Here is a 27,489-nt window from a genome sequence, read left to right as displayed (position 1 = left end):
TTATTGTAAGTGAATAATGACGTGCATGTTTTACAGTAGTTTTTGTTGCACACAGAGTATCACTGGTAAAAATGATCTTCATGTAAAGCCTGGCTATGGATTTTAAACAAGAGGAAGTTGCTCATAACTGCTAACCTGATGAACTGCTTTGATCTACTCTTTGGAATTCGTACATAAAAGAACATTTGCACCCAAAAAAAGCTTGCTAACCATTTTGCACTGTTCGGGTTTTGTTGTTATTTTTTATAATACCTGCAGTTTTTAGGCATATAGGTTGCAATTATTTTTATTAGCTGTTTTTCTGTTAACAACATAACCAACATCTGTTTTAATCTAAACATCATCAGACTTATTAATTAGGTACATTTTGGCATCAATTTATCACACATGCTTTGACACTTTTGATACTTGAAGTGTAAGCTATTATGTGTAATGAAAAAAAAAACCGTATGATTTGGAGTAAGTGTTATACATCATCTGTAGGGGACAATTATGTTGGCATGTGGGAGGTTAATGTACACACTCTAGATTCCTTTGCTTGATTTGCTGTTTTCTTCTTCATAACTCTAGGTAAACAGTTTGTGCTGCTATTTAATGCACAGGTTAAGTGTAGTTGCAGGCTATTATACATCATTAGAGTAAGTAATATTCAGCTGTGGAAGAAAGATGGAAGCTTTTCACTTGTAGCCACTTGGACATTTCATTTTTCATCTAGTATGCCACTGCAAAAATTAGTTGTGGCAGGCCTGATGTAATTTATAGCCTGGTACCCTGAAATTAAGCAATGAATCACACCATTTTGGCTGATTAGAGTTAATGCATTTTTCCCGATGACATATTTTGTAAAACAATGCTGTTTATTCTAAACTTTGCCTTATCCGACCTAGTAATTTCTCACGTCAACCTGTTCAATGGATTGTACCATGTACAGTGCACTCTATCATCAGATTTCTTTTGGTATTGTATTTTAGTTATCTCCCAGCTTAAAGGGACAGCCTTCCCTTTCTTTCCTAATTTTCTCACTAGAAAACATCAACTTTTCTCTCACTCCATCCTTGACCCTCCATTCTCAAACCAGACAATTGAGAAGCAAAACACAGAGTAACACAATTCAATGCAGCTTGATTGAAAGTGGAGGGTGTAATGATCAAGTGAGTAGAGACCATTGGATTGTGCCTCAGGCCCTCACACTCTGGATCTGGTCAATAACAAATTTATTACTAATCAAATCCAATAAATACAAAACAGCATACGTTTATTTTTATTTGGCACCCAGCTGGTCACAGAATAATAATAAAACAGGTAATCAGAGAGACTGCCTTTCAGAACAAAATGATGTAGCCAATGCATACTGCACTTAAAACTCCTGCATATCATAAGCAGATGGCCAGTCCCCAAGAAGCCTTGTTGTGTTTGTCTGATTACCAGTGGGCATTGTGTCCTAGTTGCCTGTGCAATATATTAATGGTTCCAGCTCTTGAGTTTGGAGAATTCTGTTTGCTGAGATACTTCGTGATAGGGAGAGGTATCACTGCAGAACAGGATCTGTAGGTATTAGTGTCAAGAAGAATAATGTCTTCCTTGCCCTTTTTCCTGGCTTATTGCATGGGGCATACAAAGACTGGAATGAGTTAATAGAAAACAAAGAAACTAAAGCTGTTTGGGGAAGGGAATGAAATCAACAATATAAATGAGACACGTTAATTTTACTGTTGCCAAAAATATTGTGGGACTGTTTTTCCCCCCAAAGTACTAATGTGCATAAAAGCACAAGAAGTAATCATTGCAGGCATCTTACACCATGTAAAACCGACACAGACAAACAGTGCATAGCTAATTTAAAGCTGACATTCGTATCCAGGATTTTTTTTTTATTCACATATATTTATATGTGTGTGCATGAAATGCAGCTAAAAAATTCTCATTGCTGCAATTTGTTATGCACATTATGAATTACAAAGTGTATGCAAAGATGCAAACTGAATAAAATTATTGGGAATATTTTACAATACGAAAAGTGCAGCTACAGTCATATGAAAGTCAGATAGTAAAAAATTTCTTATTTCTTAGTTGATGGAATCCCTATATTTTTGAACAGTCTGTGGAAATCAGCAATCAGTCTGTAACACATAGGAGAAAAAGGCAGCACACCTGCAAGACTCCAGCCTACCTTGTTCACACCCAGGATAGGAGAAAATGATTTATTATCTGTCCCTTGAATTTCTCTGAGCATTCTGTCTAAACTTTAAAAGCAGATTACATTTGCGATTAAACCTTAACAAATGTTGTTTTAACTAGACTGCAATATATGTTATTGACAACAAGCTTTTTTCCCCCGAAAATAACATTGGTGCTTAGGCATGCAATTTACAAAAATGACAAGGAAGGGTGGTACTTTTCCCAAGGTGAATGTGAGTTGACTGATTAGCTGGTATTTTAACTTAGATTCTTGCAAATTACAGACATAAGAAACCCTGCAATTTATATGTACTTTAGAAGTGAAAGCTTTAATCCCATGATTCATGAAAGTAAAGTGGTAATAATTTAAGTACCATATTTTATTTATCCCTTAGAGTTGTCAGCTGATACCAGAAGTATTCTCACTATTTTTGGGTTGCTGCCTTTGGCCACCTAATTGCTTCTTAGGAAGTAAGAGGGAAATTGCTTATATAACTACATGGATTGTCTTTGGCAACGTCAAGCCAAGGCATCAATCAGTCCATCTGGGTAAAATCACAAGCTGACTCCGATATTGCTAAATATTTATACTGTCAAATACACACAGACATCCAGATGAAAAGAGGCATTCATTAGGAATGCTCCAGCTTGTCAGTTTAAAGATGTAGATTAGAGCAAAACCTCCCACTATGATACTGAGTGCTCAGGAAAAGTCTATATTTAGCCATTCTGAGCAATAAATATCATCATATTGCCTCATTTAGGTAAATAGAGAATGAATATTGTCAAGATGATCTAGAGATAATGTAAACAGATCCCTGTTCAGAGTCTGTGTTACTAGGGTAAATTCCAGGACATTGGTGTGCTGCTGATGCTTTTTGGTTTAACCCTGTTTCTTAATCGCATTCTTATCCCCTTTACATTAACAGTAAGATTTCTTCTTTGCAGATCAGAAGAGAAGGGGGGAAAAAGGAGATAAGGTGGGGTTTCTTTTCAAACAAAAGTTGATTTTAAATTCTATCTGAGCTGTTACATTAATTAGTAGTTTTGCTCTAATATTTTCTTGGCACTGGTAAAGACTGCTGCTGCTGCTGTTGCTAGAAAATACTGATCTCTGTAGCAACGCTGAAGCTCATTCCAGACTTTAACATGGGAACTGACAAAGCCCATCAGTCAGCAGAACATCACAGCTCTGAGGTTAAGACAAGATTTCAAGAGTATACACAGTTAAGACTCATAGTGGAATTTCTTTTATAGCACTTTCTTTTTTGGTGATAAGATGAGGCATATTGTAAGAATAAGCAATGAACGATCAGTACTTTCATGAGAATTAAGTTACAGTCCAGCTTCAAAGTGGGTGGCTTGTCCTGACAGATTAAGAGAAAAATTTGTTCACTATACTATATACAGAAAAAAGATAGCAGGAGGATTTTTTTTTACCTTTTGGGGAAGGCATGTGCCTCCCTCTATAGAATTAGCACCTTGGAAGTTACATACAAGGAGAGTGGTGACTGACATCAAAGTTTTAGTTAATTGCACAAGATGATTTTTTAGATTAATAATTAACATCTCTCTTTATAACTAAATATCTGTAATTAATCAGCAAATCATAATGTGGGGACTAATTAACTTCAAACTCAAATCTTAACAGAAAATCCATATTACTATCCAGCATCATTAATTACTTTAGTAATCAAAGTTATTCCCCATGGGATTTGACATAAAGCTTTGTAGGTTTATAAACTGAGCTATTATCAGAAAAAAAAAACCCACCACACAACAAAAAAACGCATTTCGAAAAGAGCTTCAAATAGCATTATAGATAACTAAGGTATTAGATGGGAAATTTAAAATTTTATTTTGTCTGTATTATATTATCAGTTATCCACTCACTGAAACTGGGTAAGAGTGCAATTGCCTTCTTACCATGTACATGTAGGTTTTTGTTGGTTTCTTTTTTTTTTTTTCTTTTGGGGTTACAGCAGTGATTTCTGTCAGAGGATTCATTTGTCAGTGTCTTTTAAAAATATGCTACACGTTCTGGTAGCGCTTGCTGTGATGCTATCCATGCTAGTTATCTGTTTAAGAAATGGATTAACAGCTGTTTATGCCTTGTTATGATTCACAAGAAAGTACCAAAAAAACCCAAGAAGGATTGAGCCATAAAATACAGAAATAGCTTTAGCAGTTGATTATTTAGTGTTCAGTGGAAAAAAAGGACAAAGTAGGGCTGTTATGCCAAAGAACCTTGGCCCAAACAAATCTTATTTTAATTAGCATGGTCATCACAACTAGGAAGATTTGGAATGTGTTCATGTTAATTTTTAATAAACAGGAAAGCCAATAGTACCATTACAGTACACTGAAATCCCATAGCTGTTTTTCATTTAGAAAGTTAGGCGTTGAAATTGTGTCTAAAAATCCACATTTCAATTATTTTATCACCTAGTCTTGCAAGTGCACGCATCTGATACTGTTCTTTTGTGTGGCAGCTGTAAAAATTGTAAGCAATTTTTACTGTCAAGAAAACTCTGAATAAATAGAGGCTGTTAACTTAGGCAGATATCTGAGGTTATTTGGTGGCAATCAAGAACTCACAGCACTTCAACTAATGGGTTATGATCAGAAACTGTTCCTAATAGCCAGCTAGACGGATCTGAATATGAAGATTTCTATAATTTTGTTGTCAGCTTGTGATGTACTCTAGTGCTAATTATTTGGAACAATTATGTTTTCCTAATAACAAAAGAAGAAGCAGTGAATTAAGCAGGCTTACCTTCAGATCTTTAGATAACAGTTTAAATGCACTTGCCATTAAGAAATAACATTTCTTTTTCCTGTGTGGAACCCTAATTATTGAAGATGCTTGTCTTTTAAAATCTACTTCTACTTTTTTAAAGCATGTTCAATGTGTCAGTTTACACTGATGACTTCAGTAACTAGTATTTTCTCAGTCTTAGTTTTATGCCCGTACCTCCCATAGACTGCTTACTTCATTTGGTTATTCAAAAACCATAATTAGTGCAGTAATTAACATGTGGATCCTTCAAAGGAAGACTGTTAGAATCATGGGACGTCTCTCATCATTCTTGCTGATGTATAGATGATAAAAAGACTTGGTTGAGGTGACAACAGGATTTGTATTACTGCACATTATCCGAACTGCAGGGAAATTCAGACAGGACCGTGGTCCACGGAGTCTTTCCTTCTGAAAAAAGTAATTATCCACACTGTTTCTATAATGTAACTAGGTGTTACCCTGCATTTGCAGCTGTCAAATCATTTGTTTTAAAACCATTTTTTATACCTTATGAATACTTGAAAGTTTGAGGTTTTGCGTGTTGTCTTTTAAGCAATTACAGAAGTGGGGTGCAGCAAGTGCAGCAACAAAAACAATCATAATGGTAATTTATATAAGCGTAACAGATTCCTTCTTGACAGTTGATTTCAGAGATGTTTATGGTAATGCTAAGTTGATACTATCATAAGATTGCATTCATAAAGAATAGGCCAAATTGCATTTTATTTATTTTCCCTGGAGAAAATATATTTGTTTGTTTAAGATTTCAGATTAGCTGAATCTGTTGTGTTTTCAAGCCATAGTAAATCAGTTGCTGATAAGTGAGTCTCTCTATAGCTCATGTAAATATATTCCAGTGTTTCTCTGAGATGCTTATAGTCAATGTTTTCAGCTTCAATATACAATGTTTTAAATTAGTGCATTAAGGAAATTCACATTCTTTCATTCAGCCTTTAACTTTCTGTAAGTAGTGGTCCTCTTTTTCACATTCAGTGACATATGCCAGAAAAATTCAGTATTTTACCCTAGAGGCAGCCCATGGGACTGGGATGAAATGGCCTCTATACATAGGGTATGACTTTATTTGCTAAAGAGGTTATTTGAAAAAGCCCTTAGGGTACTGCTGCCCTTTTGTCCCTCAAACTAGTAGGGGGAAAAATATAAAAGGAACTACACAGTAATCCCTTGTAGACAGGTGACCTTAAGCCAATTCTATACTGTAAGGCTTGTTTCCATTTAAACTCAAAACAGACAAAGGAAAAAAGCAAAATGTAGGTTTTAATCTGTTGCAGAAATGTTGCTATTTTTTTCTGTAAATGTCTGTCAAATACAGGCAACTTTTACAGCGAATTCATAAAACTGAGTATCGTTCTGTATAATTTAATTTAACATTCTGTAGACAATATGCCCTATATTTTAGCAAAAATAGCATCTGAGGACTGATGGAAATAAACCTACCTCTGTTCATTTCAGGTAACCTGTTCAGAATTTTATTTCCTTTATAATGGTTGAAATTCTGCAAGTACAGCCAAGCATAATTATGCAAACCTTCTGATTCCAGTCTTAACATTAAAAATCAGTCACCATCAGGATCCACTGGAAAAATTGGGAATCACTTTTGTTGTCTGAAGTTCTTTTTTCCCCTGTTCTTAGTGTTGGCCATTGATTGGCACTAACAGTGCCATAGTCAAACCAGATGTTATCACCAGGCTATGGTCCCGCTGCATATGCACTATTTGGTGGTGGTGTATTTGGTGTTTAAACCTGTGTTCAGCCACAATTGTTTTCCAATGAATGAAGGCCACAATTATTTTTTATATCATGCAATCAGCTGTTACAAGATATGTACCATCCCAGTGCAGAACTGCTTTTCACTAGGCAGTCTTCAAAACACCATTATAAATTATGAACAGCAGCTCTGAACCCACCTCAGGATAGCCTCTCATAAGTCACAGGTGTGACATCATGGAGCACTGTAATTAATGGATGTTATGCCACTCCCTTGACTTATGAGTTTTTCAGAGGCTTTTAATTACTTTTGAGTTTAAGCCATTCTGGCAGAATTTTGAAGGAACTCCAGTGGCAGCCTCTTCTGAATGAAGCTGTTCTAGCGACATTTGGAAAATGAGCCACTGTGGTGGCTGAAGGAAAATGTTTCAGCCGTTCTTCACGCCTGGTAGTCTGGAGGGAGGTTAAAGGAAACGGCTTCTGTCGACTGCTGCAGGCACTGAGTTACTGTGTTCCTTGTCTGCATCGAGGGAGGAGCTGTGAAAATTGTGGTCACATCCACATATTGTATCAAATAAAAGAGGAGAAAACATCTGAAAAGCCAAGAATGTCTTGAAGGGTTATCATGATGTCATCAGCCTGATCTTGGGTAGAGAGAAGCCATTGTTTCACATGTGAGCATAGATGTCATGTAACTGGTAAAGAAAAAATGTCATCATTTTTCACCTTTCAAGAATGAATTATAAATTATCACCAGTTAATGAGCATTTAAAACATTACTTTAGTTTCAGTGCCAAAATCCAACATCAGAAGAGCTTCACCCCTCATACACAGAATGCACGTATCACCATATTAAGTTAACTCAGGTGTAAAGCTTTGTTCTCTAAATAGCTGAAGCTTCATGTCATTGTTTATGTGCACAAACCACACATATTTCTCCATATGTTGGCACCATATTGGTGTTATCACCATAGCATTCCCTCCTCTTCAGATGATCTTTTGTTATAACATTTGTTTTTGTGAGGCAAATAAAATATAGTAAATGTAAACCAATTATTTAACCAAATTACTTTGATCGTGGGAAACTGACAATTAGTGTTACAGCTTCTCAGCAGTGAAATCCACACAATAGAGCAGACTGTGATATTCTGTATTGCAGTGTAAGTCAATGCAGTGCATTTATTTTGTGTAGCAAGCTGTGAGAGAGGAGGAGAGAAGTGCAGGAGATGAGCAAAGTCCGTCTTGATGAACTGTTATTTGTATCTGTGCTGTGTTTTGTGCTTTGTTTAGTTTTTCTGGGTCGGCTTGTTAATATATTGGGACAGCTCTTCACAGCAACCTTCATGACTTATGTCAACACCTAAAGTATATACATGTGGGTACAAGATGATCAACTAATTAATCAAGGAGTTAGAGACTTACCAAACTACCATTTGTAATTTTAATTCCTAGTAAATACTGATAACAGGTTAGTTTGGTTACCTGTAACCACTATCCCCTTTAACAATCTTATCTTTTGCACATGAATTGGAGGAGAAGTATTAAAATCATATGCACTGGTATTCCCACAGGATCTGGGTTTATTCTCAAACTTTGAATGCATCAGCCCTTCCATGAAATAGCTGTGAGTTAGAAGAGCATTCTGGGCATTGTCATGCAAATGAGGCCACCAAACATACCACTTTGCTTCAAAATTGAAGCATTTGCTCTGCAGTGACAAGTAGCTTTTAAAACTGGAGCAGGGTTTTCTGAACTAAGTGGGCACCCCTATCTATCCTCTGAGATCCACTTTCTAAAAGTCCTAATTCCACATCCGAGTGCTCAGATTGGCACTTACTACATATCCATGTCACCATGTAAGCAGGCCAATCTCATTCTGATGCAGATTAAGGCAATCTTTGATCCTTGAGTATTGTCCTTCTTTCACAATCATACAATAAAAAAACCCCAGAAGATACACATAGCACTGAGAAGTTGAGGTTGATCTGGTATTCAGCAGCTCTTAAAGCCAACGTCTCACAATACATCACTTCAACTAGTACAAATTTTAATTAATGCTACAGCATCTTCTCAGCAGCCCTCAAGAATTTAGCCAGTAGATCACAAGGGAAAAACAAGTCCTCACTTGCCTCACAGTTCACAGAAAGTACCTGTAATCAGAAACTTATTTCAGTTTTGAGATCAATTTCAGAAATTGGAAGAAAATGTGACGTATGTTTTTCTCTCTCTCTGTAACAAAATGAGCACATCCCAAGTGCTACTTTTGGCTGTGCTCATGAAAATGGGTGTGGAAAGAGGAACAGAGTTAAACATAGTGACTCAGGATTAAGTAGCTTTTAACCAGCATCCTAATGCCCATTGGAAGCCAGAATGGATTTCAGAGCACTGGCATTAAATGATAAGAATGAGCAGAATCCAGATTTTTATTTTTGCTTTAATCCAAAATTGTATTAATTGCTATGTGAGTCAGTGGAGATTTTGTCCATGTCCTACACGTGGACACAATTTTACTCCCAATCTCTAACCAGTATTGTTCCATGTGTTTCACTCTGGAGGTGAAAAAGCTATAGATGCAAATAAAGAGTGTATCATAGTAATGGAAGTACTTGATCTGCTGGCCAAGTAAGGATTTATGGGAGGTGATGGAGACAGTGAGTACTGGATAGCTGCAATGGTGGAACAGTCAGGCTTCTCAAATCCCTTCTGGCCCGGTGTCAGTGGCATTGTCAGTGTGGTGCTGCATGATGCCTCAGAAATGGCCAATGGTTTCTTTACATGCAGGTTTGGGTATCAAATTCGAGGCATTCACATTTGAAAATGGACTTCACAGCTTCTTAGACCTTTTTGGTCATGTATGTCTGTCCTCAGAAAGAGGAGCTTTCTTGGAATGACTGGTTAAAGTTATGGAGAGAGTTGCTTTCAAAGCTGGATTTTCTGCTGTTTGCAGCACATTTAGATGGTACCTCAACTCTAGGAACCAAACTACCCTCAAACCATCCCAACATGTAATTCTTTAAATATTTGGGTTCAAATGCTTAATGGATGTGGTGTGAATGGATTCATAAAAAAAAAAAAAAAGACGTTGAGAAAAGCTATTGCAATTGCCCTTCTTTTGTTGCTGTTGTTGTGAGTAAGCTACATTATCTCCCAACCTCTTTTTGAGCAGTTATTTAAGTAAAACTTGGTGTTACATTTCCTTTTATTACGAATGCTATTTACATACAAATTGGAGCAGATCATGATGCAGCAAAGAACTTTTTATACTGCATAGATTGTGCAGCAAAATAGTGCTTTATCAGCATTACATGCCTCAGTGAGGAATGTTTTGCTGTTTTAAATCTCATCATTATGAGAAGAATTTATTATCTGGATAGAAAGATTTTACTGGAAACTGTTGAGCTAGGCTGTTGTCATCAACTGAAAATGAAATCATGTTCATGATAATTAGACAAGGGGGATGGATTAATGAAAAACACTATATATACTGTTTACATACAACACCAGAGATCTGCTTTATTAGTTAGAACTTGGTCACATTCAATTTTGCTTCCTTGCCATGGGACAGTCCCAGAAATTATGGGCAATCCTTTGCCCTTCTGCTCTTAAACTCCTTGTCTACAAATATGATGTGAAATGAAGATAGTTGAGGTTTCATGGAAATGAAGCACATGGTGTGACAGGTCCGTCTGTGCCAACTCTGTGAAACAAAAGTGCCCAGTCTGATCATCCTTGCCTTTTATTCCACACGACGCTGCTCACGCCACGGGTTTGTGAGCGCTGCTTGTGGAGTCTGCAAACCTCGATTTATCTGGCTGCTTCCTCTCCTGTGCTGTCGCTTCTCAGCTGCACTGCAAGCTCCCCTGCCCCCATGATTTCCCACCTTTACCCAGCGCTTTTCCCCAGACAAATCTCAGGTAGAACCTCACAGCAATTTTCCAAGGTTCTGGGCTCAAAGACTAAACTAATTTATTTTTGAATTGCAGATCAAACACGAACTGCAAAGAAGCATTTAATCAGTTAGGAGAAACAAGGGTATGGCTTGCTTAAGTCCCAGAATCCATAAACCTGTAATGATTTTATTATATTGGTGTCAGTTTTCATTATTTTCATAAATGGGTGTTCCCTGCTTAATGCACGATATTTGCATCTGATGAACCAACGAGTTTAAACATGGTTTGTTTTAATGCTTTGTGAATTTGCATTCAAATTCATCAGAAGTAATTCTATTTGAAATCACACAGGGCTAAACACAGTGGTTGTAAATCCATTTGAATTGAGATGCCAGAATCAGCTCATTAATCTACAAATCCGCAATATAATTTTTGTATGGTTGGTGGGCTTCTGTTCTGTTTTTTCGTGATGAGGCAGTGGGGATACCAAGTGCATGTGTGGGAGGGGAAGTGTTTGAGGAGGTTGTGATAAATTGACCAAGTGGGAGTATCTTTGTTATGGAAACCAGCCTGTGAAAGGAACATATGAAAGGCCAGAGACCCTGGTTTGATCATGTCTGTCACTGCCTCTTGAGGCACGAGGAAAAAGCAAGTCTCTCAAATAAACAGATTCCCTAATATTTAGGATGATAGAGATTGGCATCAGTACCTTCCATTCAGTCTTCACAGTGTCAGAGTTCACCCAGAGCTTGAAGTAGTGCTGTAGCCTGCATTTAGTGTCTTAAGTCCTCTTGCTAAACACTCTGTTACCTTGGATTTTTCTGTGGTCTGTTGTTAAAACAAAGGGGAATGAATAAATGAAGCAAGGTTCACCTCTAACAGAAACAGACTCTCTTTGGAAGAAGTGTAGGGGGCTGTACTATAGCAAATTATGCTTCATTTCTTGAAAGCTGTAGAAGAAAACTGTATTTCTTTAAGAAAATCTGGAGAATTGGTTTAATTTCTGTGTTCTTAAATAGACTGAAATGTCTGAAATTAAGATTTTTGTTTAAGCTAATAGTTGCCAGATTTGAAGATGAATATATCATAGTCTGAGAGTGCAAAATAATGTATATATGGGAGCAATTACTCTCTAAGAGGAAAGGTTTATCAACAACATTTTCCACATTACACATACTTCTGAAATGTGCCAATGAAGTTTTGGAGAAAACAATTTTAAAAAAGTAAATTATACTTGTTAAAAATACAAAAATGCTTAGTTATCCTTAATGTACATTAGCCTTTTTAAAGGAATGTATTCATTCTTTTATTTGAATAGGTGACAACTCAAAATGCAATTCAGCTGATACTTTTGAAAATGTTCATGTAATTATTTTGCCTAGTTATAATCAAGCTGAATTCAGTTTGAGAGATATGTGTTTGGCTGAGGGCAAAAGTAATATTTAGCTATGTTTGTGTCAACCTTCCTCGGGGAACTAGCAGTCCTGGTTTGGCCCTTGTGAAGCTGAAATTCAAGAATCTATGTCCCTGTTTTGAATGACTGGGACTGGAGCTAACAACGTCCAGCTTAGGAAAGCATTTAGGTTTGTGCTTAGCATTAGCTCTGTGCTTAATTCCCAAAAGTTTAACTACAGGCCCCTTCTTCTGCACTTGCAAGAAATCCGATGAGCAGAAAGTCTGCCATCTGACATCTGTGAAATGAGCTGGTAGACTGGAGTCTTTTTCATAATGAACCAGTTTCCATCTCATAAAATTCTGTAATTGCAGATGGTATCAGTGGACACCTATGACAATCTCAGCAGAGATTGCAGCCCAGCATTCCTCATTATAGGATACATGGACACGGAACTCCTCTGTGCTCATGAACGTGGGGTTGAGTCATTGACAGGGCATTATCAGGAAAATTGCAATGATGTGACTAGAGCTTCACGGTGGGTAAATGGAGTACCTCAACTCTTGGAGTTGACAATAGACTCTACTAAGAAATGAAAATGCAGTGATTAAGACATAAAACTGGGACTCAGCATACCTGGGAATTCTTGTGTGACCCTGGCAACACACTTCTTGTTGTTTTTCACCTCTCTGCCTGAAAAGTTAGTATAATGCTTTTTCAATTTTTCTGGTGTTATTTAGTGATAAATGTGTTACCAATTGTGAGCAATTTACAAGCTACAGTTTTAGATAGATGCCATTAGATTTTAAGTCTGTTCTGTTCAGTTTGCATTTGCATGTTCTTGTGCCCAGCACTAGTGGAAAGCAGGCCAGTTTTATTTTGCTCCCTAATTCTGCATTGAGGAAATCAGCTTTATGCAAAGATACCTAAAAATCTTTCATAAAATTCACTCTATTGTGAAAGAGGCCCTAGAAAAAAATAACATGTGAAAGAAGAAAAACATCAATTTTGGACTTCTCTTAGCTTGTTTTTTTAGACACTGATATAATTTTTGTTCTGTCTATGTACGTTTTCATATGTGCATTTTCTTTTTATAAAGAAAATAATATAATTCAAATATCTTTAGAGAATTTTTATTTCAGTAGAAGCATTTGAATAATGTTTTAAGGGTACTTGGAGACACAGTGAGAGAAATGATAAACCTCAGTGGGTTTTGGAGCACTGGAACATCTCCCAGGAGGTATAGCTACAGAATCTGTAATCTCTACCTGTGACTTGCAACAGGTCTTTCAACCCTGTGATGCCATGGGCTGCTCTGAAGCTCTGTAATCTGCACATATTTGAAACAGCAAGCCACAACGAGTCCTGGCAATTGGTCTGTTCCATGCCAGAAGTTAGAAAAACTCTGAACTCACTAAACTACAGTAGCTGGAAAAAGAGTAAGAAATATTTTTTTAAAAGGTGGCTGAAATAAGAACCTTTTAACAAAAGTGTTAAAACTCAGCAGGAGCTGTTAGTTTCTCAGTGATTTTGAAAATCAGATCTTCAAAGTATCTTGCTCCAGGCTTCTGGGATGGGTTTTTTGTTTGGCTTTGGTTTGGTTTGGTTTGGGTTTTTTTTTTTTGTGGGGATGTTATCTGGTATCTGTTTTGTCACGTATCCCAAGCTATATTGCTTTCATAAAAATGATCATGAATTCCTATGAAATTTTGTCTACTGTAACAAAAAAAATAGCAAAAGTTCTTGGCTTCATTTATGCTGCCACTAAGGATGCTATACCAAGTCCTAGGAATGATGGCATTCACAGCAGAATGATGACATTCACTGCAGCATGCATCATGCTCTAGAGAAGTGAACCATGGTGTTTTCAAACCACTTGACATCTTTTAGTTAGTATGGTTTTAAGTATTACTTAGCTTCAGTTGGAGACAAACATAGATAATAAATCTTTGAATAAATGCTTTCAGAATTAAGAAATAAGTGGCATTTAAAAATTATAGATAAATATGATCATTATTTAATTTTACAGTATTCCCTCTTTTCCTAATCTAAGGAAGGAAAAAATTTGAAAGAGCTAAGGAGATGACCTGACAGAGTGGCAAGGGTTGTTTACTAGTCCTTATTTGACTAGGACTCATGCTTCATGCGACTGTCATCACAAGATTTTTGAGTTTTAAGACTTAAGGCACCACAGTCTTGCATGAACTTTTGTTCAAAATGGAGATGTTTACAAAAGTTATCTAAGTAGTTCCTGCAGAATCCCGTGCTGCTTTTCACTGAATTGTTCTGGAATAGTATGGATTTGCAGCATAAATGGTGATGAGCTGGGTTAAGTCATACTCTTAACTACTGTACAGTCTATTTATTCCATCCGGGAGCTTTGTCACCCTGGCACCTGAGAGTGGATGAGGCAGCTGGAATTGACTTTCCATTTCTCATCATGTCTAACCATCTTCCTGCAGTATGACATGAACATTCTAGTCTTTCATCAAATTAAGATTATGCTTATCAAATAGCGACAAAAATTTTCCTCCCTCTCCAGCATTTGCAGATATGTAGCCACAATATCTGCACTTAAACCTTCAATACTTCCATGCAAATCAGGCTTCTGATAGTTCTTGTTTCTCTATTCTGAATATTCTTTAGTTAAGATCTCTCTCCTAGAAAGATCAAGACATAATTTAGTTGTATCTGTACCAGAACAATGTGCAGCAGACGTGCCTTTGAATGTGCAATTAAAAATTGCTTTGGCCTGTTTTCTTTTCCTGTTTTACATTTCATAAACTCACATGTAATTTGATGAACACTGTCATTCTTTAAATTTCTTCAGCATTACGGTTCTCAAGGGATTTGTTTCTCATTGAATATAATTTTTTGCACATTTACTTTTTCCACAAGTGCTAGTATGCAGTAGCACAAGTTCAATCTTAGATTATTATTTTCTTATTTACTTATGTTACATCCTGGTGTTCTTTTTATTGATGTTAACGCTTCCAGTTTGGTATTAGCTCCGTGTGCCATCTAAAAGCTGTTGATTTCTACCTCAAGTTAACCAACAATTTAGGTAGTCCTGTCAACAGAGTAGTGTGGTAATTATTCAGCTGCCGAACACACAACTTTGCAGCCAAGTGCAAGCAACTTGGTAAGGAGGTTCTGAGCTCTTTGAGAGAGCTGCAGTTCAGCAGTTTACTTTGCATTTCCCATGCAGCCCAGATGCATAGACCATCTTGCAGTTCCTGCATTGGGAGTGCTCAGCAACAGCCCAGAAAGCACCAGCTTTGCTGTATTGTGTCTTATTTTATCTACATCCTGCCTCATGCTTTCTAACACTGGAAGTGGAAGACAGTTCATTTAAGTGCTACTCTGTCAGTAGCACTGAAAATATATTTCTGTCAGCAGAAGAGTCAATTACACAAACAGCTCTTCCTTTGAAGATATTCTGGAAACACGCTGCTTCCATCCTTCACCAGAGGTGAATCATGAAGAGAAGACTTTGTCATGAACTTGACCCTTGAAATTGGTATAAAAGAGTTACCCTTCTATCCAGCCTCTGTTTCCCATCCAACCTCCCAGAACCAGCAAATTCCCCTGCTTCATACTTCCTAAGTGATCCCAGCATTACTGTGACACTGAGGAGAAAAATCAGCATGTTTTCTGACTCATCATTTTGGGCATGGTAAGCTTTGATGCTATCAAGTGCCTCAGGAGGAGTGAGGGGCAGCAAAGGGAAAAACCTGTGCATTGAAACTGTCCCACCTATAACAAGCCCTATTCCTTCCTCCTCATATGTCCTCATTTTCTTTGCACTGAGACTGACTTTTGGGGTGGGAAATCTGATGCCAGAAGTTTGGGATGGCCTTCACAATTGATTCACCTTCATCTTAAGCCAGGTACCACTGTGGAGACAGCTGTACTCATGGCTGATCCTGTGTTGTGGTTACACATGTAAGGCTGAAGCGTCTAATCATGTTGGAGTTTTTTCCAAAACACAGCTTGGCATGACCTACAGCTTTCAGACTAAATTATTGTAGTGCGTCTTTCCAGCTGTAGATCCATTGCGAAAATATACAAATATTATTTGCCACTGGCATTACGCTTGATGTTGTAAAAGCAAAGAAACAGATCTTTTCTCCACTGAAAACCTGTAAAGTGAAAACTATAAAACCTTCTTCCCTTGTTTTCTTCTGAAACTGGTTGTAATGCTCTCTTCCTCTCACTGTTCCAGACTATAGCTTAACTAAGTGTGTGTCACTCCTCCAGTTTTTTTCCTATATTCCCAAGCAGGTGAGAGACTAAAAGGAAAATATCAGCTGTATGTCAGTGCCTAGATAAAAAGCTGCAAAATTAAGATATGAAGCTTGCCCTTTTTAGCAAAATCTCATATTGGGCCAGTATAGTTCCTTCCTAGTGGCAGTTTATTGCTTCTAATCATGCGAATCAGGGATCATTCCAGTATGCTTTTGATGAACTCCACAAAAGAGGGTAAAAAGCTCACTCCTCCAATGTTTTGGACATTGAAACATAATTCTTTTTTCCAGGTAAAATAATGCATTAATTGCTTCAGTTACTAGATGAGCATTAGCTTTTGGTATAAGCTATCCCATAGACTCCTGACACTTTGCATGCTGAGCAGTCTTGTCCTTGAAGTTACTGTAGTGCACAATGATCAGAACTTACTGCTGATGTTTTGTTAGCATTTACCAGCAGTGTCTTGGCAGAGGGTGACCTCCAGTACTGTCTCTAAACATTTTCAATTTACAGACTCAAGAATTTTTGCTGCCTTGGCCTCTCATTCTTTTGAGGAGGTCAGCCCTTTATGAATTTGCCACAAGAAAGAAGTTCAAAATACCCTATATACTTAAACAGCTTAATAGGATTATAGCCACAATGAACACATGACATACAATTCATTTTAATATTTATAGAAGAAATTCATGTTGTTTTAAGTGTATACAAGCAGCTGCTGTCATTTGGCTATGAGCAGATGTTAGACCTCCGAAAGCTTCACTGATAATTAAAATACTAACAGTTAGTGTTTTATCCCAGCTGCAGGTTCTGTTTACTGTAAATTTGATTTTAATGGTGCCTCTGTGCAGTTATTGAATAGAGGTTTGTTTTCTACTATACATGCAAAAGTGTCTACAATGAAGACAAATGGTTATTTCCCATAATTTACTCTGGAAAGATATGAATATAGCTGTAACGTAGTTGAGCTTATAAATGAAATACAGATACGACTATCACATTTGAAATGGTAGTTTCTGCTGTCTTAACTAACAAAAAGAACTAGGGAAACTTACTATTTGTAGTTATTCCCAAGCATTCCTCCTAAAAACTGCTGTGTTTTTAAATGGGTTGAGACGTGCCCTCAAGCAAAGAACAGGTGCTTCTTTTTACTGAAAGGGTGCATAAATCAGAATAGATAAATACAGAGAATCATGATGCTCATAGTTGATAGGTATGCCAAAGAATATAATTTCTGCTTGATCATTTAATAACATGATGTTTTATTTTAGGTATCCCTTACAAGTGTCTGTTCTCTTTAGTGCATATATGTACATCAAACGTTAGGGAAGGCCAGCCATTTTCAGAATTGTTAATCCCAAGGGCCTGATTATGCAAACACAATGCATAATGCAAGCAACCATGTTTAGTCCCTTTGAGACTATTGAGGCTAACTATGGCAGTAAGCAGTGCACTTGATAAATAAATGTTTATAAAACCAAGATCTGAATGTATATATTCTTGAAAAACAAAAACTTTTGCTGAGATAACAATGACAAAAAGGTTTTTTTCCTTTTTTTGACAAAGCCGTTAGTGGCTGGGACTAGACCTATTTCAGAAATCCAGATTATTTTCCCTATGAGCAGAGCTTGGGGGATTTTTCTTATATTAGTGGGTTTTTTTTCATATTATATTTTATGTTCTGTCTGCCTAGGAAACAGAAATCTCTGGTTATACCAAGCACAACCAGAGCCCCTTGAAATTGGGATTCTGACTTAGAAGCGCTAAAAATGCACTTTCCATTTGCACTGCAGGGGATAAAACAGAAAGAGATCCAAGTATCATCAATGTCAGTTGTTCCCAAACTGAGGGCCAGAGTAGTCTTTGAAGCTGGACTGCCAAGAAATGTCCAGACTGGCTATCCTCATCTCAAGCTGCTAAATTGCACTGGAAGAGATAGCTGAAATACTCCAGATACATTCCTGATGCTGCTTGCCCGTGTAGGTAATTGCTGCATATGCCACAAAGAGGTTTTTGCTCACACATCAGAGTTGAGAAGAGCAGCCTGCATGGTGGCAAACAGGTAAAGAGAAAAGTGGTTTGCAAGTAAACTGCTTACTCTGCAGCTGTAAATTCTGCATGTTAACACTGTACCTGTTTGCCACAATCAGTGGGAGTTTTGGTATGTATATTTTTTGTTTGCATTCTGTCTGTAACACTGGGCTCTATAGCGTTCATTTTTGACCTTGACTGCAGGAAAAGAGAAACTGAAATTTTTCCTAGAAAAGGCCTTTTCCCAGAGGTTAATTAGACACTGAAGGGAAACTAAACTAAACCAAACTAAACCAAACAAACTGCCTAAACACCCTAACTGAATGGCTTGGCTGTTTAATTTGGTGGTTGTCATTTTCTTTTCCGTCTTTTTTGTGGCCGTTGACATAGTTCTGTAAGATGTGGAAGGTAAAAATAGCAAGCAGGAAATTTCAGTCTGTTTTTCAAAAGAAAAAATATTACAAGAGTACTTTCTTTCACATTTTTAGAAATCTAAAGGACATCTGCTGCTTTTTCAGATACCCAAAATGCTAAAACTTCATCCTTTATTCAAGTAGTTCTTAGAAGACCTTGAAATTTTGAAACATGATTGAGTGGTTGAGGACAAAACTAGAAGCTAAGGCTGTTTTGAGTTTCAGCATTGAAACATGACATTACTGGATTTTTAATTATAAAATAAACTATGAACATTATTTGGGGTATTTTTCTTGTTGTTTTTGATTTTTTCTTTGGTAGTAATATATTGAAAGATGAAAAAAATGAAGCTTTGCTGTATTGGTATCTCTTGAGATTTATGTAAATTGTGTCAATGGTGGAATTTTTTTATGTCTCTTAGGGAGCTGGTAAAGTTCCCTATAGGTATCTTTATTTGTATTATTTTACAAATATTTGCTGCCTTTGTGGACATAATAGTTGTAACAGGGCCGTTTTGGGTTGCTGATTTATTTCATTTCTCGGTTTGACCCATGGTATTTTCATTCCTTCAGCAGAAGATATGAATGAGCCTTCACAACCTCTTATTTAGTGTCTTAACTAGCTGTTTTCAAAAATGCTGGTCCATACATTGCTTGCACATAAAAGTCTTGCAAATGATAAAGAACAGATTTTACTATGGTCAAGGAACAGAGATCTGAAAAATGCATCTTATTATTATGGCCTCTGAAAATCAGGGAAATCCCAAATTATGCCACAGTTCTTAGACTGTGCTTAATTAGTTGAAGTAGAGATCATTACAAAAATAATTGAAAGAAAACAGAGCAGAAACTTGTAGCTTGATCAAGGCATAAGTTATATTACTTTATGAATTTGAAAAGTGGAGTTACTGTACCATTCAAAATATTGTGCTGCCATGTAGACAATAACTTTTAAAACAAGAAGATCAGTTGCTTGTTCAAGTGATGTTAGACGCAAGATGATTTTTTTATATCTTTTAAATTCCTTACAGGTTGTATTTTATTGAAGGAAAAGATGTTTCTTTGCATTCACATTATTTAATATTCGTTGCATTTTAGCAGATACAAAATATTTGTTTGTGCCAATAAATAATATGGCTAATCACTAAAGTATGAAAAATTAAGTGTTGCTGAATAGGGGACTATAAATCAGGCCTCCTAGAACTTTTAGAGAAAAGGAAAAATAGCTGTTTTAAGCTAGCTGTGTAAATGCAGATCATTTCCGTCGTCATAATAGATTATTTCATTTATGACTTACTGCTTTGTCCTAAAGGTGCTCCTTGTGAAGGATGTCCTCAGCCCAGCCTCACCACACACAGCCGCTTGCTACAAGTTTTGGAGAAGGATTAGAATTCTAAAGAGGCTGCTGGCTGAGAGCAAGGTGGTGCTTTACATATAATATTAGCCCAGACTTTCCTCACGCATTACAGGTTTCTTTCTGAGACAAGTCTCCTTAATGCCATCTTTATCTGCTACACGATGCATGAAATCTACTTTCTCTTTTAGAACTGCAGCTGACCCCTGACCCCATGAGTGGCGCCACAATGTGACCTTTCTATTGTCATCAGCTTTCATTCTCCTGAAAATTCTATGAATTTTTATTACAAGTTTTTTTAAACCAAGCTGAGGCTTCAACAAATTACTTGACACAGATGAGATGAAGTTGTTGAAGTAGTGTTAGATAAGTTTTACAGCCAGCATGTGTGCTGCTGAACAGTACAAAGCCAGTGTCCTACAATGTCATACACCAGTAACTGCTGAGCCTACTATTGGATAAATACATCATTTTATGGAACATTGATTGTTCTATAAACCCAATGGAGTATTATGCTCTATGATCAAACCATTTAGATTGTGTGTAGAGCACAGAAAATGCCATATTCAGGATGGTACTAAAAGTGCCATTTGTGTATTTTATGGATGTCATTACGGGGGAAACTTCTCTCTGTAGGCCCTGTTTACTGCAAAATTTTTTAGTCTGTAATGACATTTTTCATTCACAACGTATGCCTTCAAGAGAGGGGGCCCTTGTTTTATTTGTTTCATTCGAGTTTACTGCACAAATCCTGTACATTTTAATTAAATGTAAGCTTAACAAAAGAATAAGGTATTTATTCTGTGGGGAACAAATGATGACAGTAACAAAAGAATAAAACAGACACACAAAAGGAAGTCAGGTATTGAGTAAGAGAGAGGGGAAAAGGTACTAAGCCCTATTTCTAGTTTCCCAGACACACATTAAACATCAAAGCATTTCTTTTAGCCCTATTTCAGGAGTTTGTGGTCTCAGAGAATTAAAATAACCTGCAAATATAGATTTAATGTCTAAAATATCCTGACATTTTCAAATAAAAAACTAACAGTCGCTCAGGACTCCAACTGATAAATAATGGCTCTGCTGAAATGACAGACTTCTTGGAAAGAAACCAATTCTCTGATCATTGCACCCCTAGATATGAAACACCTCCTTACAAATTGTCTGAATATGAGCTCTTGTATCATTATATTTTGTCATTTTAATGCCTATTTGTGTATCTTTTTAATTTGCAATGACATGCAATCAGCAACAAGTCCACTTTTCCCAATATTAATGTGGGCCTGTATTGCAGCTTGTGTTTGCTGTGTCAGCCAACACTTACCCCTTCTCTTTACCCTTTAAGAGGGGGCAAGCAGCAAGCTGGATTTACTGGGACAACATGGTTTGTTGCTACATACAGTCCAATAATGTGACATGTTCCTTAAATACATAAAAATTCTTACAGATGTTGTGTTGGATTCCAGTGCTTCATTAGAGAAATAACAGCTAACCTTCAAAATCTGTTGTTTTCTAAATATCTTCCCTACTTGGCTTTTCACTGTTAAAACAAAAGAAAACCAGTAAAATCTGCAATTCATATTTACCATGAAAAATCACTAAAATTGAAGTTGATGTTCCCAGTAAATTCTTGGTCATAGTCCAGTTAAAATTTAAAGTTACAGTAGATTCACATTAGTTTAAATGACACTTGAACTTCTACACAGCTCAACATTAATTCATTATAGTTGAAATGGAAGAATCTTCAGTGGGTGAATCTTTTACAATCTGATTGAGGCTGTTACATTTTATAGGAGCCATTTTTCAAAGCAGTACTGACAGCACTCGAAGTTATTAAATTGCTGAATCAAAAGATGGACCTGCAATCGCATTTATGAACTGTGATGGAATAGCTGGGGTTGCACTGAGCTGAGGTTAAGATGTTGGTGTAGTTAAGCTTCATCACACCCCTTAGTGACAGCAGTATTTACCCATGTAGTTTACTTTAATGGTCAGGAAGTGGCTTAACTCACCTCTGGATTCAAATAGATTAAGTAAGCAGTCAGAATGGCATAATTATCAGTGCTGCGAGGGATTCACCGGATAGCTCTTCACCCTGGAGACTTCCCATTCAATTGCACAGTAAAGACTGGAGTTGCATAGATTCACAGGCACGGCATTTATTTGAGGAGATGAAAACAGAGTGAATTTCCTTTTTCTTTCCCTTCCCCAGACCAAAGCTTCTCCTCAATACGCTGATGCTATGTCCTGTGCATAAATTATTATGATCTTTGGAGAAAGATGTCATGATTTTAGTGTATGTGCTTGTGAAAATTATGATTTAGAGTTATTTTGATTTTGAAATGCAGTGGAAAATGCATGATTTGTGGAGTTATTTTGATTTTGTGCCACATCATTGCCAGGCTCTTCTTTTATCTTGTCAACAAAGCAAGATTCCTGAGAGAATTAATTACTTATACTCTATTACAAAATGTGGAGGAGCTAAGATAATTGTCATTTTATGTTGATTTCCCCTTCCTACTTTTCTGCTCTTTGGGGGGTCATGTGAATGTCAGTGCCTACAGAGAGCACAGGAAAAGTGGGAATAAGAACCGGTTGTATACCACAGTAAGCTTACTTCTTGCTTATACCTGACAAAATGTACTTCAATTGCATGTGCCAGATTTTTATGCAGCATCATCTGGAAATACTCTTAATGGTTTAAATCATTAATTTTCTTTTCCAAAGATAACCTGCCTTGCAAACCAGGAATAAGAAAGTTGTATGGTGTCAGTTTAGTCTTGTGAAGGTGATTTGCAGCCTTTCAGCTTGACAAAATTACTTCTTTGTGCTTCACAGTACAATTCTCTACCAGAAGTTCTGTAATTTAAAAAAGGATGGATGGATGGATGGATGGATGGATGGATGGATAGATAGATAGATAGATAGATAGATAGATAGATAGATAGATAGATAGATATCAGTTTAAAACCTCAGTCTTATAATTATTGATGTTATTTTGGAATTTTAGCTTGATATGCACCTTAACATAGCAAGTTGCTGGAGTCTGCAAGGTGCCAGGTATTCAGTCTTGGAGTAAATCACCTTCTAAGTATGAACTTACCTTTAAGAAAATGAGTCTGTTTTTTAGAGCCCATTTTAATTCTCTGTGGGATCAGGGTCTGACAGCTCTATGCTTTGAGTGAAAGAGCCCCCTTAGACCAGCTTTAGTATAATTTTCTTGGTCTCTTGAGTTCAATGAAGCACATTGTTCACTAGAACTGGCTTGGAAAGTACAGTGCTAGCCTGAAATTTCACTGTAAGAGTCACTTTTTTTTTATTCTTGCCTGTTATTATCCCATGGCATAGCTATTTGTGTTAGTAGTAAGAAGCTACACCTGTTATTCCAGAGATGTGATTTCAGTTTGTGTAGGTGAATTTGAACTGGAGTGTGGGTATGCACAGTCTCAGCAGCATGGGCTTAATCAGCCTTCCCAAGGCCCATCTGTCATTAGACCCTCACCTTGTTTGCAATGTCCAGCACCCACTCTTTTCTCTGGGTGCACTGGTTATGTCCCACAGCTTGCTCCCAGCACCTGAAGGAGCTTCCTGGGTGCTTCTGGATGGCACTGCCATGGGGAGACACGGAGGGATAGAGCTATCCTTCCATGGACAGCCACAAAGCTGGCCACAGCATCCTCTCATTTATGTCTTGCCAAAAGCACGTAGGCTGTGCTGGGAGGGTGGTGGCCTTGACTTTGTACAGCCTTGGGCACCATTTGCCTTGCTGAAACTTTATTGTTAGTGGTGAGAATTGAGAAGGAAACCCTCAATGACACGAACCCAAACTGGGTGGCACAGCAAGCAACTGGAATATGGAGGTTACAGGTATATAACAGGCTATATATAGTTTGTTAATTGATTTCATGCAGAAATAATTAAGATGTGTAATTGGGAGTTCTCTGGATTCGATTTTATAGAAAATCCTGCTTAGGGTAAGAAGACTTGCCAGGTAACTGGGCAAGTGACTGAGTCAGTCACATGAGCTAGAGAAGATGCTGGATGGAAAAGGAAGGGGAAGACAATAGCATCAAAATGACAGCATGACAATCACCTCATCAGCAAAGACAGGGTATTAGGAAGATCAGCCACAGTTTCTCACACCAAGATACATTTAATGTAATATACAAACCTAAAATTCATTACTGAAGCACTGAAATATCACCAATAGGATCTGCTGTAAAATATGTGACTTTTAACTGTATACTGTATTTATCTGGGCCTTTTTTATACAGAATATTTTGAAAAACACATTTAAATTGTTAATAAGCTGCAGCATTGTTACACTCAGCAATTATTTCAACCTGTAAATATGTTATTTGGAAAATATGCAAATTGGTTTTGTTCATTTGCTCGTTTTATCTATGTTTTCTGTCAAGGAAATCTAAAAATTGTCAAGGAATTTTATTCCATTTAACCTACAATTTGTTAAAGTAACAAACTGATACTTGCCATGATACCATGTTAACAGCATATTTTGTCTCGTAGGCATTGTGTCCAAGTCCTATGAGTGCCGACTGAAGGGGCAGGGAGCAACCTTTGTGGAAACCACGAGCCCTTTTACCGCGGCAGCACTGGGAGAGGTTTCTCCAGTGAAGGAGAAGGCCTTTCGGGGCAGCAGGAGACAGCCACAGTCCCCTGAGGAAGTCCAGCAGTTCATTATTATTCAAGGATACGACGGTGACTTCGCCATCGACGCTTCCGTGGAAGAGACAGCAGCGGCCACCCTGCAGACGCTGGCGATGGCGGGGCAGATGGCCAGGGTGGTCCACATTACGGAGGATGGGCAAGTGATAGCCACAAACCAAAACGGCTCCCACGTCAGTAGTGTGGTTCCTGAGCAGATCCTGACAGAGCAGTTAGCAGATGGTGCCACGCAGGTGGTGGTGGTTGAAGGAGCGGGAGCTGACGTGGAGGAGGCCGTCCAAATAGACGCGGTTCCCGACTCCAGTAGCACAGTACTGCAGCAGATAATGCGACAAGAAGTTTTAGATGCTTCTGAGGCTACAGTCCATCCTCCGGAGTCCTCCTCGGCATTAGATGCCCTGCTTTGTGCTGTGACAGAGCTGGGTGAAGCGGAAAACAAATCCGGACTCCTTGACAGATGCAGGTCTGGTCACAAAGACTTCTTGCAAATGCCGAACCCAGAGATGCCCAGCATTCCCAGTGATGCAGAAGGACAAGAAATACAAATGTTCCATGAAGTTCAGGAGACGCAGGAAGATACCAAACCTATGGAAGTAGTGACACGGGTCATGCACCCATCGGCTATAATTGCATCTCAGGAGAGAGCCCAGGCTGCCTTCAAGAACATGGTGCAAGGAGTGCTGCAGTTTGCCGTGTGTGACACGGCTGCGGCCGACCAGCTCATGAAAGAAGGTGTCACCCAGGTCATTGTAAATGAGGAAGGGACCGTGCATATGGTAGCTGGAGAAGGCTCTCAGATAATTATGCAGGAAGCTGGTAGCCACACGCTCAGCGTGCAGAGCGAACACATGGATTTAGTGGAGTCGGATGGGCAAATATCACAGATTATTGTCAGTGAAGAATTAGCTCAAGCTATGGCTCAGGGTTCTGATGGTGACTTCTCTGAAGGTGCAACACACTACATCGTCACAGAATTGCCACCAGACATGCAGGATGAGCCTGGTGTGTACTCACACGCTGTGATAGAGACAGCTGATTCCCAAGACATCCTGCAGGCTGGCACTGCTGTAAAGGCAGAAGCTGTAAGCCCTGATAGAGCGAGAGAACAGTTAACAAGCATGGTCATTTATACAGAGGGTGGCTCACAGGTAATTCAAGGCCAGAGGGATTATAACAAAGTACAAGAAGCATGAAGAACTTCCCTCAAAGGCTGGGTGCAGAGCAGAGCTGAATAGTACCAGAATCATGGAAGCACCATATTCCTGGAATGTTTTCTGTAAAGCCTTCTCAGTAGAACCTCCTCCAAGCCAGGTAACAAATACATAGCCTGCTAATAGGAGGAGTTCACTGAAGAGGATAATACAATTTTGTTACAATAGCTCTAAGAACTATTATGTGGGATTATTATAAAACAAGCATACTAGGGTACAAAACAGGATAAAAAGCCCCCCGCCAAAGTAGAAATTGTTCTGTTCAGTGCTTTCTTTGTTGATGTTTTTGTCTTAATGTTGTTTTATCTCAGGGTAATTCCCTGCCTTCTGTTATTTTTTGTATAACATAATCACAAGAGTAAAATAATTGCACTTACATGTACATTTTGTGAATAGATAAATATGCAAAAAAATACAAACCCCATAACAGCAAGGTGAACAGGTAAGCATACATACAGTATTGGATGCCCTTCTTCATTTTAAAGTAGAACAGATGACATTTTGCTTTCTAAAATCTCACTTTAAAACATGCTTGGCTAAAAATATGTCATCAAAATAAGGATTTTTTGCATCTAAAATGAAAGTTTTCATAGTACTTTACTCTTTCATGGTAACACATAAGACTTTCCCTAAAGAAGAGCTCAAAAAAACTACACTTCAGAAAATCCTTGATTATACATATTCGGAAAGAACTTGATGCCTGTAACTTCCACTTAATTTTAGATGAGAGTCCTACATAAGAAATGTGCATTTTTTGAAAAAAATATTGTCACTGTCAGTGTTTTGCTTTTCTTATAACTAGTGCTTCATATAAATACCATTTTGCAGTTCATTTTGTGAGCTACTTCTCAAATGTTAGGAGGATTTTTAAAGAAAATTCTGTCATTGACATTAACAAGTAGGGGGGAAAAAAGGTGACCTTGTATTTCTTGCTTAGTCCAGAATGTCAGTTATTTACTTGTGGATATACTGCAATTGTTCAATGCAAGTTCATGTTGAAAAGATTTGTTTCATTATAAAACTGCTTCTGTTTCTTTAGAAAAATTGTAAAATATAAACTGGCAAGGTTTGGGGATTTTTTTTTTTGTCTTTCAAATAAAATGTTAGCATTAAAATGAAGCATCATGATTTTTAATATTAAACAATAAACAGAACTGGCATTCAGCAGAAGCAAACGAATGCTATCTCTTATGTCTGTGCATTTTCTTTTTTCTCTTTTCCTTTCTCTAGCTTGCTAGATAGATAAAGATAAAAGAATCTAATTTCTGAAGTGTGCCTCATGCATGCTTAATATAATTGTGTAAGTATTTAGGGTATAAGCCATGCTGACTCTAGAGATAACTGGGTTTCCTATCATGTTTAATATCTTAAAATTATCAACTGTAAGAAAGTTGGGGTGGGGTAAAACAATAGTTCCTTCTTGAAGCTACAGCTTAAAAATGTATTTTCTGATAGGGCTGCTGAGAAAAGGTGCGTCATTCTGGGGCTATAAGATCTTGCTGCCTCTTCATCTATTATTATTTTTTTTTTCAAATTTTATTATTTTCCAAGAGTTGAGGT

At 37.5% G+C, this 27,489-nt stretch overlaps 1 protein-coding gene across 1 annotated transcript in view; it reads left to right on the top strand.

Annotated features, from left to right (window-relative positions):
* The window catches only part of ZNF407 (zinc finger protein 407), a 335,481-nt gene extending 308,377 nt beyond the window's left edge, over positions 1-27,104 (top strand). Inside the window, exon 9 of the mRNA XM_014870927.2 lies at positions 24,560-27,104. Within this exon, the coding sequence (XP_014726413.2) occupies positions 24,560-25,911 (1,352 nt within the window). The 3' untranslated portion in view covers positions 25,912-27,104. The remainder of the gene's footprint in view (positions 1-24,559) is intronic.
* The last annotated feature ends 385 nt before the right edge of the window (positions 27,105-27,489 follow it).

Source organism: Sturnus vulgaris, chromosome 1, assembly GCF_052056855.1.
Source record: "Sturnus vulgaris isolate bStuVul1 chromosome 1, bStuVul1.hap1, whole genome shotgun sequence".
Taxonomy (NCBI): Eukaryota; Metazoa; Chordata; class Aves; order Passeriformes; family Sturnidae; genus Sturnus; species Sturnus vulgaris.
Note: the sequence above shows the minus strand (reverse complement) of the source record. Positions and strands in the feature narration are given on the sequence as shown.